The 17210-nt window shown below is 38.7% G+C and overlaps 2 protein-coding genes across 2 annotated transcripts; both read right to left on the minus strand.

Moving 5' to 3' along the window:
* Positions 1–352: 352 nt before the first annotated feature.
* LOC146464167 (carbohydrate sulfotransferase 11-like) lies at positions 353–2652 on the minus strand. Its single transcript, XM_085130124.1, has 2 exons — positions 2549–2652; positions 353–1887 (listed from the first exon to the last, which is right to left on the minus strand). Exon 2 carries the CDS (start codon positions 1853–1855, stop codon positions 1046–1048), a length of 810 nt encoding a protein of 269 aa, XP_084986250.1. The 5' UTR covers positions 1856–1887; positions 2549–2652; the 3' UTR covers positions 353–1045.
* Positions 2653–6255: 3603 nt separating this feature from the next.
* Positions 6256–13006, minus strand: LOC146464168 (GPN-loop GTPase 2-like). The gene is made up of 5 exons (XM_085130121.1): positions 12534–13006; positions 11544–11700; positions 9174–9334; positions 7831–7967; positions 6256–6744 (listed from the first exon to the last, which is right to left on the minus strand). Exons 1-5 carry the CDS (start codon positions 12924–12926, stop codon positions 6687–6689), a joined length of 906 nt encoding a protein of 301 aa, XP_084986247.1. The 5' UTR covers positions 12927–13006; the 3' UTR covers positions 6256–6686.
* Positions 13007–17210: the final 4204 nt, after the last annotated feature.

Consider the following 17210-nt stretch of genomic DNA (forward strand, 5'->3'; position numbering starts at 1 on the left):
CAATTTTGAGTAGTGTCCTTGTAGCAGTTATTTTCAAAAATTACCTGCGTAGCAGTTGCAGGCGTATTCCAAAATGGACTATATGCCATCCATTCTCTACTGCAGAGCTCTTCCTGATGGTGGGAGCCCGTCGCATATGACGTAGTCAAAGCCGAGTGGCTCTGGCGATTGTATGCCATCAAATTAATTATACTCGGTTGTATGCAGCTGTTATGCACATATTTATGTCTTAAGGTGTCTATATATCAAACACCCCCCTAACCCACCTTTCCAAGGTAACAGGACCTGGAAGCAAGTCTAAAGTGCCAATTTCTTCAGTGATAAAATGTTAACATTTTGTTGTAAAATGGCGTCGTCATAAAGGATTATATGCTTTATTGATTTGATATGATTTTCTTTGATGTAATTATTTGAGTACCTGTAGAAAAAAGGCTTAGTATAGCTGAGTGCAATCCCACTATATACAACGCACTTACATTTAAATTATGGCAGTATCCTAACTCTAGTGACAAAACATTCTTTTCAGTTTCCAACAACAAGTCCATTTTCTTTTTAACTTCAGGCGGTGATGCAAAGCTTTTTGTTATGCTCTGCGTTTCTCCTCACCAGCGGTTCATCACGGAAACCCTCCAGTGTTTAAGCTTTGGGTCACGTGCTCGTCAGGTGGCTCGTGGTCAAACCAAAAAGCGGAGGCATAGCTCACTTGTTCCAAACAACCTCACAATAGGTTTGTATTTTATTACCCAGAGAAGGAAGACGTTTTATTAACCGCTATGATCTCTGGCGAAATAAATTAGTTATTCAATTCCGTTTCCTCTATTTCTTTGACCAAATGGCGAATTAGTCTTACGTCATTCACGGAGACCCAGAGTAGATAGTGGGGAAGAGGAAAAAGTCGAAACGGGGGGGGGGGGGGGGGGGAGGGGGGATTCTTACTTTTCCTCGCTATTTTTCTTCCTCATTTTTTCCCCAACAGTTACCACTTAGAAAACACCGCCCACAATTTGGTAATAGTGTGCCTTACATACATATGCATACAACTTTATCATAACTGTTTTTGAACCACATTCTCTGCAAGGGTCTTGTTCTTCAAGAGATCTTTCAAAGGACCAGGAAAATCGTATCCAAACAGCTTGAAATCTAACTCAAAGATTTTACCCAGTCTAGATATTTCGTCCTTCGTAAGCTGAGAATAATATTCCATCATGTACGGTTGTGATTTCGATGGACGGTAATCTGGAAAGGTGACGTAATCATCCACACCGATTATCCTCAAAAGCTGCGGTGCTTCCTCAGCCAAATTCTCAAAGTGTCCAATAAAATCGTACTTCACTTCACATGGACAAATCTGTTCGTAGGAACGCCAGTGTTGGTTAGTTTCCAATGTTGTTTTGTTGTTTCGCAAAAGATCATCTCTTACGAACTTCGCGAACGTGATTTTCGATGCGCCTTTTTTTAATTCTTTGACGTTCTTTATTTCTGGATGAAACATTTTTCTGAAATAAAGATATTTATGCTGGTCCCTATAAGCCGCCGCCAATCTCTCAAAAGGTTCACGGACAAACATGGCTTTATAATAAGTGTCTAGAATTTCTTTTCTCTCATCAGGACTGTAGTCTTTGAGCCACTTGAAAAGACGTTTGTTGTGAGGGTTAGACTCAAGTACTTTTCCTGGATTCTTCGCAGTGTAAAGGGTACGTTTCCAAGTTGAACAAGAGACTTTAGGGATGAAACAAAAGACAAATTTTAACTTCTCTATTACAATAAAGCGCGTGAAGTCGGCCTCTTCGATGAAGGAAGGATTAGCTGGCTTCTTTGAACATTGCTCTCTTAACAACTGCTGTCTTTCCAGCATTTGTGGTCTAAACGAAGACAGAAACAAGCCTTCTGCAAAGAATACAAAAAATGCTATGCTTTAGAAACAGCACAAGGATTACTCACCGTCCTCACACAGTCTCAAAACGTGGCCGTTATGACTCATTTGAATCAAAGCTTCCGCGCGAGTCCTGGATCAACATGGTCGACGGAGAAATTTCGGATACAGTTGAGAGCTTCTTTCTACTCTTTAGAAACTTTACGCAAAACCCGTCATGGAGAAGAGAAAAGAGAAAGTAGTAAAAATATAAAACCCAGAAGATCGAATAACCAAAACAATGTCCTCTCGCCGGTGGAAGGACAACAAGAAGAATAAGGACACTCGGTGAATTGTTCTTTTAATTCTGAGCTTGAACCCCATCTCTACTCATTATGTTCCGGGAAACCTCAAGTACATGTCGTAGTCACCGAGTTAACAGGACAAGAAGTGCTTTTAAAACCCAAGCCAAATTCGATGACCCTGACTAATAATGCTAATGCTAATAGGAACATGATAAAAAATCGGTCGACACTCCTTCATTGACACCTCTTGTTGTTGAGAATTTTCTTAGTCCCGACATAACTGATTGTTTCCGAAATTTCCCGATTTAAAATAAGGTAACAAAGACATAATTTGTTGTCGTAGCTATTTTTGAAAAACACGCAGTTGGTTATAATATAAAAACCACATTACCTTGAGGAGCCTGTTTATAGTTTGAAATAATCCACAAGCCAAGACACGCAAACACCACAACACATATGAAGCAATTCTTGTAGTACCTATTTACGAGCCAATTTTCAGCCCCTGCATTGCCACTCATGATCGGTTTCGCGGATTCCCAAACGGATTGTTTCCCTTTCTTAAAATTTCCCTTTCTGAAAAAGCTTTTGTCGCTTGAATCTAATGGGTAGGTACTTTAATTAACTATGAACATAGTTAATAAAAGGCAATGGCTATGAAACCTGACAAACTTCTTTGTTATACATTTTTGTTAGCAGTTCTGGCCTTGACCGTACACAAACCACAATAGATTTTGAAATGTGTTGAAGCAACTGACCAATAGAAACCTTCCTGTTAAGATATTCAACTGCAGTGTGAACATTAAAACAAAGGATTTTGCACGGTCACGGCCCTTGTAACTTAAATGCAGCACCATTGTTTTCATGCTATGAATAAAGCTCTTGATAGAGTGCAAACTGGAAGACTGTGGGTTTCCAAGGAGATTAAAGCTGTTCCTTGTAGTAGAAGTGCTAAGTTTCAGAATCTTGCATTGTCTTGATGATGTAGTTCTTTGAATTCAGGAATCGTAATTTTTTCATACAAGCGCCTGTAAAATTTCAGACTGAACGAAACAGACTGTATCTTCGCTGTAAAAATCGTTTATTAAGTGAGCGCTACTTAGCAGTTCCCTCCAATGTTACTGAATGTTAATCAGGGGTGCTGTACAACTCGTACGTAACTTTCGAATTGTAATCTTTGAATGGAATCTACCATTCTTACTGGCCCAGAAAACTCCCGAAATGGTGCTTGCCTGTGGCATTATTTCATTTCATTTTATTTCAAGTAACATTAAATATTGTAGTTTTATAATTGAAAAAAGAACGCTATTCAGCAGTTTTTTTCTTAATGACTTTCTTTGTTTTGCTGATAAAAAGAAAACTTGGTGGGAGGTGACTCCGAGAAACACTCCCTCGGCACGGAAGGTGCAATCATTCAAAGTACTCGTTGGTGCTAGGACGTGGAGTAAATTAAAAATATTGAAAATGCATACAGGGTTTCGTGTTTCTTTAGAGTTGTCGATGGGAAGGAAAATAACATAGCCTCAAATGCGCTATTTGGATTCCACGCAATAAATTTAAATTACCCTGGCAATCAGTATTTCACATCAGTCAAAGCTTTATTCACTTCATTCTCTGGCACAGTCCAATTTACGCAAACGGATACGGTATTGTAAAACAACTTTACAATCGGCACTTAAAATGTTCCATTCTGAAAGTTTTGCAAGCGTTTAATGATAGCTAGAGTCTCACCTGAGGTTTTGCATGTCAAAGAATCGTTTAATATTTAACGATTAATTCCACGACCGCGCGTTGGATACGAAATGATATACGCGCCTCGTTGGCTATAATCATCTCATATCCAACAATCTAGAAAGATTGCTAGATCTTGCTGATTTCGCTTTGCAAGAACAACCAGAAGACAATTTAATGGTCGCTATTTCATTTCTCGAGCATGGTATAATGGCTTATATTATACCATGGCCGCTAAGCCAATCAAATCCCTGGAAATTCATTATACAATGATCCATTTTTTAATAAATATGCATATACATACGTTTATTAAAAGTGTCGAAAACAGGCACGACCAATACACACGGTCTACTAAAACAACTTTACGGTCTGTACGGCCTGCACAAACAGGCAAAGCTGTAGTGAGTCTGTCAATGATATGCATCCAGTTTAATCGTTAGAGACAGTGAAAGTTGAACGATCCGTACGCTCCGTACACTGTAAGAGTAGACTTCGGTCCGCATACGGTCCGTTATACGTTAATCAAATACATTTCAGCTTGAATCTTCAGGGCCTGTGAAAGTGTTACGGTCTGTACAGACCGTACATGACGTAATTCGTTTTGTTGATATTATCCGAGAGTCTGTCAGATTTCATCCAAGTATCAACTTTTTGCTATTCTTCTTTTAAAATAGTAAATACAGGAACTGGGTAGCATTAGAGTGAGAATAAAAGAATACTGATATCGTTGGCGAAAAGTAGTGATTCAGTTAATTTTGAGGCATTCGGGACATCATTGATGTAAAGTATGATAAGTAATGGACCGAGGATATAGAGCCTTGGAGTACAGCACACTTATATTATGGTATATAAATCTTATTAGCGTTTGAAATTTGAGAACTAATTCAAATGGAACATTTGGTTAGTCGCTAAAACATTCAACTTTATTTTATTTTACTTTATACTTTATCCCAAGGTAATTATGCGATATGGGGTTTTAAATTTCACATTTGGTTAATTTGAAGCTTGCTGAATTAAAAAGTAAACCGTCAAATGATCGTTGGCAGTTGAATAAACAAATGGTTTATTTTTAAAATTTGTATTGTATATATTTTCTTAACAATGGTAACACGGACAACGATCCTTGGCACGGCCACTGGTCTGAACAGGATTTTGTCAGTTCCATTGCTTTCCCGCCATGTCTGAAATAATGAGACTCCCTGCGATACAACAATTAAAATAGCAGGCGATAAATGGACAAACGAGCTAACCATTTCTCCTTGGGCACCGGATACTGGGCCCTGGCACGGGCACCTAGTCTGGACACGGCTCAAGTTGTAATGTTGACCCGAAGGGGTTAAGAGCCAGGCCCCAGTTGTTCAAAGAGCGGAAAGTTTTATCCACTGGATAGGTCGCTATCCGGCAGATGAAATGTGTGCAAGATTTTCCCAATAGCCCTATAATTTGTGGATAGAGTAGAAGCATATGTCAAATTTAAGTATGGGATTGTGTGGAAAACTTGCCAAAGGCGTTAGTTGGAGAACATTTGCTTCGCTGGATAGCGACTTATCCAGTGGATAAAGTTATCCACTCTTTGAACTGGGACCAGAATTTGTTTTAAACTTTGTGCTATACACTCTCACTGATACTGTATGTTACATCTCCATTTGTTTAGTGCGTGTTTTGAATTGCGTTTTTTTGGAATATACCCGCCAAAAGATATCGTAATTTGAAAAATCCTATTGGTTCCCTACGTAAAGGATATGGCGAAATGTACTGTCATTACCTTATTTGGAAAGCATGCGTCTTCACAGGAAATACGAATATTGAATTTTTTTGCTCTTGGCATCATTCTCCATGACACTGCATGAGTGAGTGTATCAGTGTACTTTTGCTTTATATCATCCTCGGAGACCCAGGGGTAGTTAGTCGGGTAGCCGGGATCTTCGTGGGAGAATGTCTACTTTCTTACAGTAAACTTTCGCCCACAAAAATCCCTGCTACTCGACTAACTACCCCTGGGTCTCCGAGGATGGCTCAACCGAGTTGAGTTGATATATAGCAAAAGTCCACTCAAGTTATATCCCTTTCGAACACGAACTCAAAGCCAACTCGGCGCTAAGAACCTGGACTTGGTTCTTCAAAAGGCGGATAATCCTGTAGTCTCCCTTGCAGCCGTTCTGTGTCACGTCACGCAACGCTCCTGGCAGGGAGAATAATAATCCAGTGGATAAATCGTTATCCGGATAAATGATACTCCAACTAATACATTTTATCCACTGGATAAAGTTATCCGCTCTTTAAACAACTGGGGCCTGGTTGGCTATGAGCTAGCTATAAAAACAGAGTGTAACTTAGGCCACGGCCTAACACAATCAGTGGGCCTTCAAATCTGTTTATAAGTGGTTTAAATAGTTTTCTAGTGTGGGACGCAAGCCTTCTTGTTACCGTCACCAGCAGACTATGTTTAGATATAGCTTTTGGCAAAATTGAAAATGGCTTAGAACGTTGTTTTGTTAAACACCGTCTAAACTGTCTTTTAATAACTGACCCGGCCTATAAGTTTATGTACTGTATACACTGTCATACAACTCGGCCGGATTTTCCTGTACGGCTTGCACCATCTTTTTCACCCGTCGAGTTTTCTGTTCGTCCTACGATACAAATTGTACACGGAGGTTGCTGGGTGTCCAATAGTCTCGTCTCCAGAAAATTCAACGCACAGTTCATCATCACTTGGGCACAAGAAGTTACATTTTCCCCTGATCACTGCCAGATGGTTGTGTTTGTAGTTTGCTCGCTGAGAGGAGTCCTGCCAGGAGCTATGACGTTTCTTCTTTTTCTCCTTCCCCCATATACTTCTCTTGAACTGCTGCAGTTCTAAAAATTTGGAAAGTAATAGCTCTTAAGGACGATGTCTCCTTTTACTGTTACAAATACGAGAAACTATTTCGTTTGGACGGTGCTTACTAATTCAAAAGTATGTTTGCCGTCGCTGTTAATGACTATGCGGGAAAAAAAGATCTTAGCAAGTGTTATTGAAATAAAAAAATTGGGGGTAACCATTTGAATTTTTAAACAATTAAGCTTCAATTTTAAAAATAGAAAACGAACTTCGCATCGTTTTGTACTGTAAATTTTTTTAGAATTATTGTTGCTTAATTATCTCTAAAAGATGCGTGGTTACTCCCAATTTTCATTTTTGGGTTTCAATATCCTTGCTAAGATCTGCTTTTCCCGCACAAGTCAAAAAGCGTGCAAAATATCGCAGTAATTAGAGGCACCGTCCTTAATTGAGTCTTGTCAAACACAGAAAACACCCACAATGAACCAAACAGAGAACGGGGCAAACGCGTGCGGGCGAGCGGTGGCCATTGGTTTTGGGCTTACTTCGAATAGACCCTTCTCCAAAATGGCGGCAACAGATTTGAATGACTTAAAATTGAACTGAATGAAAAACTGATACCAGCACAGGAAAGAGCACCTTTACTTCAGTAACCTTGCAAAGTTTCAGCTTATGAGGTGTTATATCAGCTTAGGAAATGTAAGATGAAATTTGACAAATTTACAGACGTTTGTATAACTGGGGGTATACATCATACCTCCAGTCATACAAACGTCTGTTAATCTTTCGTTTTTCAACTTAAATTTTCTCAGCTGAAATTGCACCTGACATGCTGAAACTTTGCAGGGTTACTAAAGTAAAAGTTCTCTTTCTAGTGCTGGTTCAAGTTTTTAATTTTAACTTATTTGAATTTTCGGCCGCCATTTTGGAGAAGGGTCTATTGGTCCCGAAAGTGGCGCGAGTTTTTTTTTTTTTTATTTATTTATTTATTTTTTTTTTAACCAATTACAGAACAGGGCGTATTTTACAGCTGCAGGAGCGCAGAACTTAAAAAAATTGCCACAGGGAAGCTAATCTTCCTACATGTATTTCAATTGTAGTACAAATAATTATTTTCTAACCTGAAGAATTCAAAATCTGTTCCCACAGCTGAGGACATTAGCTGACTAAAGTTACCCTTGTCATCCTCCAGTCCACCAAACACATATCCATTAGCTTGGTCAATTGATCTCATCACTTGATACATGCCTTCCTTGGACTAAGAATTTAATATAAGAAATTAAGACAATGTCAAGTATTTTGGACATTTCATTGGCTGTTAACGTGAATCTAACACCATAAGCATAACCCATAAGGAGACCATGTTAAAGGAGAAGGGTCTCCTTTATGTAAGCTATGGAAAGGTACATGTAATTATGCTGCACTAAAGATGTGATTTTGAGGCTTTTCAATAAGAAATAGCATTTGGGCTATTTGGTTCTAAAAATGTGGAATTCTTGCCTGTTAGCCTGGAATTGGGTATAATTTTTTTTGAAAAATCTTTGCTTTGGGCAAATTAACACAGACTTCTAAGGATACAATGTACATGTAGCTTGCATCAGAACAAAAGTAATTCTTACTCTTGAACATTCTTATCTGACCAGTGCTTTAAGTTCTAACAGTAGAATACAAAACTATATTATAAAGCAATTAACAATTGGGCCTTACTGCCAAGCGAGCTCCAGAGACTGATGCCAAAAACGATTTTTAAACACAAATTGAAACAGTTTTTATTCGACCATTTTAAACTGTAGTTAACATTTTTATCTTAATTTTTAGTTTTGAACGATTTTAATCACGAACTACATGTACTCAGTTTCACATTTTATAAAACAATTAACTTCAGTTAGTATCTTTAACTGAACCGTAATTGTGTCCCAGTTTTTAGCTGTATTTAAGTTTTATTTTAATGTATTTTTAACCTTCACTTTAGAGGACTCTTCTGAAAACCACTAGCAGGTGGAGGCCTCCTCTTAAAATATTGTTATTATTATTATTATTATTATTATTATTATTATTATTACTATTATATAACAGTTAAGGACAACTGTGAATGTTTTAGGCATAAAGTTCCCAAATCACTAATTTCAAACCCAAAGTTTTAGGTTGCGTTCAATTGACCATATTCTGGAAAAAGAATAAGCAGAGTACAACTCTTTTTAAGTAAATTTGGGAAGACATTTCTGAAAACTTTGGCTGAACTTGAATAATGAAAGAGCGATTTTTTACTCCAGTAACTCCAAAAACCTGTTATGAGGGATTTATAGTACTATAATCATTGTACAGTGTATGTATTCCTATTCCGGAATGGGGTCAATCGAATGCACCCTTAGTCCTAAATACATCTCCCCAGCACTAACACAGGTATATGGGAGTACCCCCCCCCCCCCACCCACCGCCACCTGGGTTCTTAGGTGTCACTTACTTGAACATCCAGTGTTTTAAATGACACCAGGCCATAATCTTCCACTAAACCAACTAATGCTTCATTCAGTTTTTTGTACTTTTGTGAAAATGGATCATCTTTTATGTGGTCCAACAGGTAATTCAAATCCAGAACTTCTGTGTAAAAGTCCAGGTTAAAAGCTAAAAGGAAAAATAAAGTCATTTATTAAGCTCCTCAAACAAATCGGTCCCCCGCTGCGTGGTCGTCCGATTTTGTTAATCACTGGTATGATTACAGACTGAATTAGACTCCTCTCAGTCCTATTACCGTTATTAATTATTATGGAGGAGTGTAGCACCCAGAGTCCTCAGGCTCTTTGCTTAGCAGTTGGTTACCTGGAGAGACTCTGGGGAAATTGAAAAACATTATTGTTCAATTGGTTTCCCTGTGACAGCTTTGCATCCATGGTTTTACTGTAAAAATCCAGTTCCCTAGAGTCTCTCCTGGCAACCAACCGCTGGACAAAGAACCTAAGGGCTCTTGGTAACAGACTGGAGGTGCAGACATTAACAATTCTGTGCAATGTAAAATATATATTTTGTCGGCTTGAGAGAATTTGTTCCGGCAATCATGTGCTTAGTTGTCATAACTTGAATGCTCCCAAAAGCAGTGGGATCGAGAATATTATTGTAAGGAGAAATTGGATGCTGGTCACTAAACTGAGGATTAAAAGGTCAACAATAATAATTTATGTACATGTAAATACATTTATTATATAGACACAAGTGTTTTATTGGAAAATACACCACTTGTAAAATTCACACGAAACTACATCGGGGAGTCATCCGAGTTACATATTTTCGACATCCTCACTAGTGAGTGAAAAAGTAAAGTACAGCAAATTACATAGTTAGAAGCTTGTGCGATCATGTAATCAGACAAATATCTTAAACAGGAAGGCTTACCAGTTGGTTATTTACAAAGTGTGGCTAAGGATTTGAACAGGGGACTACCATGAAACAAATCCAGCTAGTGGTCAGAGAGGGGACTGGAACCTAGGGCCTCTAGATTATGAGTCCGTGCCTCTAACCACTTGGCCACACCATCTCCCTCGGGTGAGTGCGGACATTGCTGATGTCATTATTCCACTTTATCAGGGTTGTTTGTACAAACCGTCAATGAATTATGGTGAGCAATAGAAATGAAAATTACACAATGGTTTGAAGATATTTCAGAATAAAAAGTAGCGAGATTAAAACATGACGTTTCCGCGAGGACATGTCACCATTATCAAATGTAAAGATAGATAGATACTTAATAAGCATGTACATGGTAGCCATTGGCTAAATTATGTACAATAACTGTATATACTAAGGGGGAAAAAAGCTTTAAAAATGCTAGAGATACTAAAAATACTCTATAAGATATAAATTATTATAAAATCAGTAATGATATATAAAGAAAGGAAGGTGTGAAATTACAGTTATCAGAGGCTTGAAGATATCAACTAATAATAATTTTTTTTTTCTCACATTAAAGACGACATTTCACTGACATGCTGCGCTCAGTCATAAAATATTGTTTTTACCACTTAAAAATAAAATTCATGTCTTCAGTAGCCACCATGTAATATCTTCTATGTACACTTGTATGGTTGTGTTTTCACTAGGCCAATTTGCTAGCTGAACATTCTTTCTTGGTGGTTATTTACAGACTGAAATTAACTAGTTAAACATGGTATCTGTTTTCATTGTGCAATTTAACCCGGAATTTGAGCTGCTAAATTAAATATTCAAATTACAAAAGCGCGCAACTTTCAAAAATGGCAGCAAACGAACCGCTTTTAATAACTTCTTTTATGTTGATTCTCGCTATATTTATGCCAAAAAGAAGGAGTTTCTCTCAGAGGATAAGATTAACGTCTCTACAAATAAGGAGGATGCGACGAAATGTTGTCCAACGGCAAAACAACATTCATCGCCGTAAGTGCAAGGCCGTGTGGGCTTATCCGGCAAGATCACAGTTGAAGTCATCTGTCGTTTTTCTGTTTCGCAAAGTGAACCACGAGGCGAACTGAAACACGAAACTAGCGTCTAGTAAATAATATTGCCTAATTACTTGACAGGCGGCTGTCACTACGTGCAATGTGATTGGCTGCAGTATTTACCAGGACAAGTTATACCATCTCGCAAGGTAGTATAACTGCGTGATTTTCCAGTCTTAAAGGCGAGATAATCTCTTGTTTTCTCTCGTGAAAACAGCTTGCATTTTTAACTCGCTAAACAAAAGACAAACTGTTTTCACTGTATTTCCGGACTTTTCCGGCTTTATCTAGCTAAAATTGTCCTGGTGAAAACACAACCAAACGCTGTAAACAAAATATTAGCACAGACATGTAAATCAGTTTACCTAGCTTTCCGTACTGTTCCACCAAGTCAATCTTGGAGAGTACATTGACATGTGGTAACTCAATATGGATCATAGTGGACAAAGAGGTGAGAAGAACAGAGATGAACTTTGTAGGGTCGCTACAATGATGGGCATCGACAAGATGGACTGCTGTTAGCTGAGGGAAATAGTTATAGTTGTTAACACAGAAACTTTGACAACCTTGGGAGAGAGGGAGAGTTCATTCCTGTAATTAAAATGTTAATTGATTGGGTGACAAATTGTTCATGATACAATTGTACAAATTTGTTGGAAAAAACTCATCAATAATCTATACCTAGCAAAAAACCACAACAAACAAATACAGTGTGTGCACCACCTCAAAATACGATTGTATATGTTGTTTGGTCTAGATTGTAAAGGCTAAATTGGGTATATATGAGGCCATTTTAGGCCTGACGCATTAGGATGATTCTGATTCAGGTTAGCCTTGCTCTGCAGTCTGCATTTAGATCCCTTTAGTCTGTATTAATTCTCAATTAAATAGCCATCAATTTCTGATATGCCAGGTAACAAAACAATCCCTCAAAACCACAACAAGCAGACTACCTTAGAATCTAAATAAAAATAAAAAGAAAAGTTAACTGTGCGAGTCACAATTTATCAATCTTGTTGGCTGTGAGGCAAACAAAGTATTTAGTTTTTCTCTTCCTTAATGTATGTTGAAGTCAACACAAACCAGAATTTTACCAAACGAGGTCTCCTGTAGAGGCTGTATGTTAAAAGATGTGACTCTCAGACTTGGTCCTTGGCCATTTTACTAAATTTCAGGTGCCCTCTCAATCAATGCTGATGGATTTTGTTACCTTGCGTACACAGCTTTATCAAAATTTAAAATTACCCTGAAAAGGTCTACAGTTACATGCAGATATGGCAATTTCATCAACTGACCTGTGACCCCATTAACTAATTGCATTTGAGGTATAAAAAAATTCAGAGCTTCTAACTTACTCTAAAGTCCCACTTCTCCAGTTGTCTGACCACATTTCTGACGGAGCTGTGATGAGTATAGAGCTCCACTTGACCAGGGCAGTCAAACAAAAAATAATGTCCCTTCAACTCTTTAAGTTTCGTTTCAAGCCAGTCAATATTTTTCTCCAGATACTCAATGCAGTATATTAGTCCACCGTTTGGACCTAACTTGAGATTTTCCATGACATCATTTAGAGTTATAAGCGTAGAGATGTCCACGGCACATTTATAGCACAGTGATTCGTTGGCAGGATCGAGGTTTATTACAGCAACTTTCCTCCCTATGCTGGTAAGAAACTCGCTCATTCCAGCACAAAATGTACTTTTACCTGAACCAGGAGGCCCGATGACAATTTGGCCAAACGAAGGCATCTCAGAGATGGCCGGGAAATGGGAGTATTTACTGGAACTTTTCTTCTTTCAACATATCCATTTCGTCCGCCACTTTGTTTTTAAACGCTGTTTCCAGGCCTCTGCGCGGTTGGTGAAACAGTCTTCCTTGACTGGGTGGAGGGGGGAGGGGGACGGGGGGAGGGGGGAATTAACTGATAGCTGAGAATGGGCCAAAATTTTAACTGTCAGTTGAGAAATCGAGGAAGAAGTTACTTGCAGAAGGCACTTAGAAATACATTGACTATAAAAAAAACTTGTGAAAAAACATTGGCTAAAATGGCTAAAAACGACGACGTTTCGACGGTAGCTCGACGGTATCTGAAAAATTGCAGGCTTTTACTTAGCACATAGCTGGGAAACGTTTATAAAGAAACTGTTATCAGTTAAGATTTCTACGACTTTCCCTGAGTATACCGAATAGTTTTAAATGGGAGAGGGGTCGATTTGGTCAATTTTGTCTCGGGAAGGGGGTAGCATGAGTCGATTTGGGCCATTTGCTGGGAGAGAGATTTGTTTGGTTTGATAACTGGCATAAAAGCATCTCGAAATTTCAGCTCTCTGGGCAGAGGCTGGGTTTTCTGCTATTATAGTCACGACTGGATCAGAAACAGAAATCGACCGAGTATGCTGTTTTTGGCTAGTTGGCTGGTTGGCTAGGTCTTCAAGGTGTGTCAGTCTAGTACATCTACCGAGTTCCGAGAAGCGCTAACCAGCGCAGATAGCAAAGGTTACATTCATGCTTCACACCTTCTACCTACTAGTGTAGTAGCTGATCAAATCGATTAGCGTGAAATTTTTAAATATTAGATAAGATTCAAAAACGAGTTGAGAAATGAATTTGCCATATCAAATTTAGCAACACACCGGCTAACCGAGTTCGCCAAGAAGCCAGTTTAAGAAGATTTTATGAAAAACATGAGACTAATTCTTCAGGTGTAGGGTTGGTGTTTTTAGATGGTTTGGAAGAATTCTTGTTTAAAATGTTGTCCGAGATAATATTTCAAGGCTAGTTGTTAGATCGTAAGGCATTGGTGACATGGCTAAGTTCAGTGTTCTTCCCTTGCTGTGTACTGGAGAGCTTAGTTGCGCAGTGTAAAAGGGTCTCAGCTATGCTGATCCAGATTTTTTAAACTTTAGAGCTTCGTACGGGAATCGAACGGAACATTTTGTACTTTTGAAGGGATGAGCTGGAAGGCAGTCGAGGTTAACTCAACAAAATGACTTTACAGCAAACGAATGCAGCTGTTTTGTAATTCAGTCACGGCACACCGGCTAACGGCCGAGTTCGCCAAGAAGCCAGCTTAAGAAGACTGAAGCAAAGGTTGTTTCAGGCCGATTTTTCGGAGATTCTGTGATTGAATACGTGTCTTCCAATAGCTCAATACACCATAAATATCTTAAGCTAATCTCTCTCTATTCTTATCTAGAGGCAGAGTCCACCAGACCAGGCCCCAGTTGTTCAAAGAGCGGATAATTTTATTCACTGGATAGGTCGCTATCCTGCAGAAGAAATGTGTGCAAGAGTTTCCCGATAGCCCTATAATTTGTGGATAGAGTAGAAGCATATGTCAAATTTAAGTATGGGATCATGTGGAAAATTTGCCAAAAGCGTTAGTTGGAGTACATTTGCTCTGCTGGATAGTGACTTATCCAGTGGATAAAGTTATCCGCTCTTTGAACAACTGCGGGGCCAGAATATTAACGACATTATTGCTACGTTCCCTAGACAAGGACAACACATCAATAGGACACAACACAAAGCACAAAAAAATGACAAAACAGATCAACTCAACACAACACAACAAACACAAAAAAAGAATTCATACCTATATAACAAAACACTACACAACACCAGAGAAAGACAACTGCAAGACAACACAACACAACACAACACAGCACGATACGATGCGATGCGAAGCCAAACTGAATTTTAAATCCGAACACTGCTTTTCGAAATGTTTGGGATTTTAAATGTTTCTTAAAAATATCGAAACAATTTTTGCTTCTTTGCAACAAATCTGTTTCCAAAAGAAATATTTCGTTTTCACAGATTCGAGACCACAAAGCAATGAAGTTATTGCTCGATTGTTGTCTTTTTCCGCAAATATGAGACCATAAACGAATGAACTTATTGCTCGATTTATGGCTGTATTCACGAAATGAAGACCGGAAAGGAGTGAACGTTTTGCTAACATTTTGACCATATTGACCATTTGGATTTGAAACCACACCGGATTGAACTTTTTCCCCCGTTTTTTGGCTAATCTCACGAATTTGAGACCTGACAGGAGTGAACTTAAGGCTCGAGTTTTGCCTTTTTTCGCGAAGTTGAGAGCAAAAAGGAAGGAACCTATTGCATGATTTTTGGCTATTTTCACGAATTTGGGTTCCGAAAAAATGAACTTATTGCTCAACTTTTGACTTTCTTCAAGAATTCTAGAACATAAAAAAATAACTTATTGCCTGATTTTCCCATACTTTACGATATTGAGAGGGCAAAAAACGAACCTATTGCATGATTTTTGGCTATTTTCACGAATTTGGGTTCCGAAAAAATGAAGTTATTGCTCAACTTTTGACTTTCTTCAAGAATTCTAGCACATAAAAAATAACTTATTGCCTGATTTTCCCATGTTTTACGATTTTGAGAGGGCAAAAAACGAACCTATTGCATGATTTTTGACTATTTTCACCAATTTGAGACCAGAAAGGAGCGAACTTATCTCTCGACGTTTAACTATTTTCAAGAAACACTGAAGACCACAAGGCAATGAACTTATTTCTCGATTTCTGGCTATTTTTACGAATTTGAAACCATTACAAACAGCAGTGAACTTATTGCCCGATTTCTGGCTATTTTCACGAATTTGAGAGCAGAAAAATACGAACATTTTGCCCGAAGTTTAGCTATTTTGACCACTTTTTGCCTATTTTCGCGAATGTGGGTCCAAAACGAGTAAACTGGTTGCTTGAGTTTTGGCTATTTTCACGAGATTGAGACCCGAACAGAATGCACTTACCTCTCGATTTTTGGGATCTTTTCTAGAATTTCACATTTGATTTTTGGATGTGTTTACTAATTTGAGACCATAACGCAATGAATTTATTGCTCGATTTTTATTATTTTCAAGGATTTAAGACCAGAAAGGAGTCAACTTATTTGGACCGATTTTTGGCTAGTTTCGCGAACTTGAGACCAATTGCAAAATGGGGCCGATTTATTGGCTTAACTTTTCGCCATTTTCACGATTTTGAGAAGAGACAAGACCGTGACAAGAATTGCATTTTAGTCGTGATACTTTACAATTTTCGTAAAGCGCTATATAAAGACTAGACAAAGAGACAGTTTCCCTATGGCTGGCAAATCACATGAATCATGGCAGCAGGAAGTCTCAGTCTGGGGTCATGATGGCGCTCAGGATTGCTGCCCTGGTTGGGGGGGGGGGGGGGGGGGAAACTTTCATTTGAAAGAGGTGGGGATACTCGTCGTCTCACTTAGGGGTGTAAATTTCGAATTTTGGTCTCACTTAGGGTGTTCTGGGTAAAACGCCATTATGTTTAGCCGTGAAGGTCTCGTTTAGGGTTGCAAGCGAAAAGTCACTGTATTTTTTTATTTGTCTTTGTTCAAAATGGTCTCTTTTTGGGCTCAAAAAGTTTGGTCCACGTCCAGATTGGTCTCCTTAAGGCTACAATTCAAATCACGTGACCTGGACATTTGACACCTTCAAGAAACAACAATTGCTAACCTTCACTCCAACCCAGGGTTATTTTTGGAGTTGTTGAATTAGTGTCATTGCAATGACTGCTGGGTCATTTCTTTGAGTTAAGGTTAGTTTTGGGTTAGAGTCGGGGTTTTGGGCGTCGACAAGTCACGTGACATACCTTCTCCTCACGCGGCAACATCCTAGAGTAACTAGGCATACGGTGGTATGTTTGTTAAGCGGAAAAGAGCTTGCCCTGAAAAGTTAATTTCAAAACTGACCACCCCACTGACTTGCACTTTGACGTCACGGCGGCCATGTTGGTGTCCCAAAACAAAGAAATGGCGGCCATGTCGGTGTCCCAAACTAAACCTCTGGGAATTGAACTCCATTTTTAGGCAAATACTTTCTTTTGTTTCAGTAAACCAATATAGCCGGTAGTCACGTAAATGAAAACGCTCTATAGCAACTACTTTCTCAAACTAAGTTCTTATTCTTTGCTTAGAACAACACAACACTTTCTAGTGTTACTAATACTAAAAGCTAACACCAGTTGTCGGAG

This window comes from Pavona decussata, unplaced genomic scaffold (genome assembly GCF_977016875.1).
Source record: "Pavona decussata unplaced genomic scaffold, jaPavDecu1.1 SCAFFOLD_168, whole genome shotgun sequence".
NCBI classification, from domain to species: domain Eukaryota; kingdom Metazoa; phylum Cnidaria; class Anthozoa; order Scleractinia; family Agariciidae; genus Pavona; species Pavona decussata.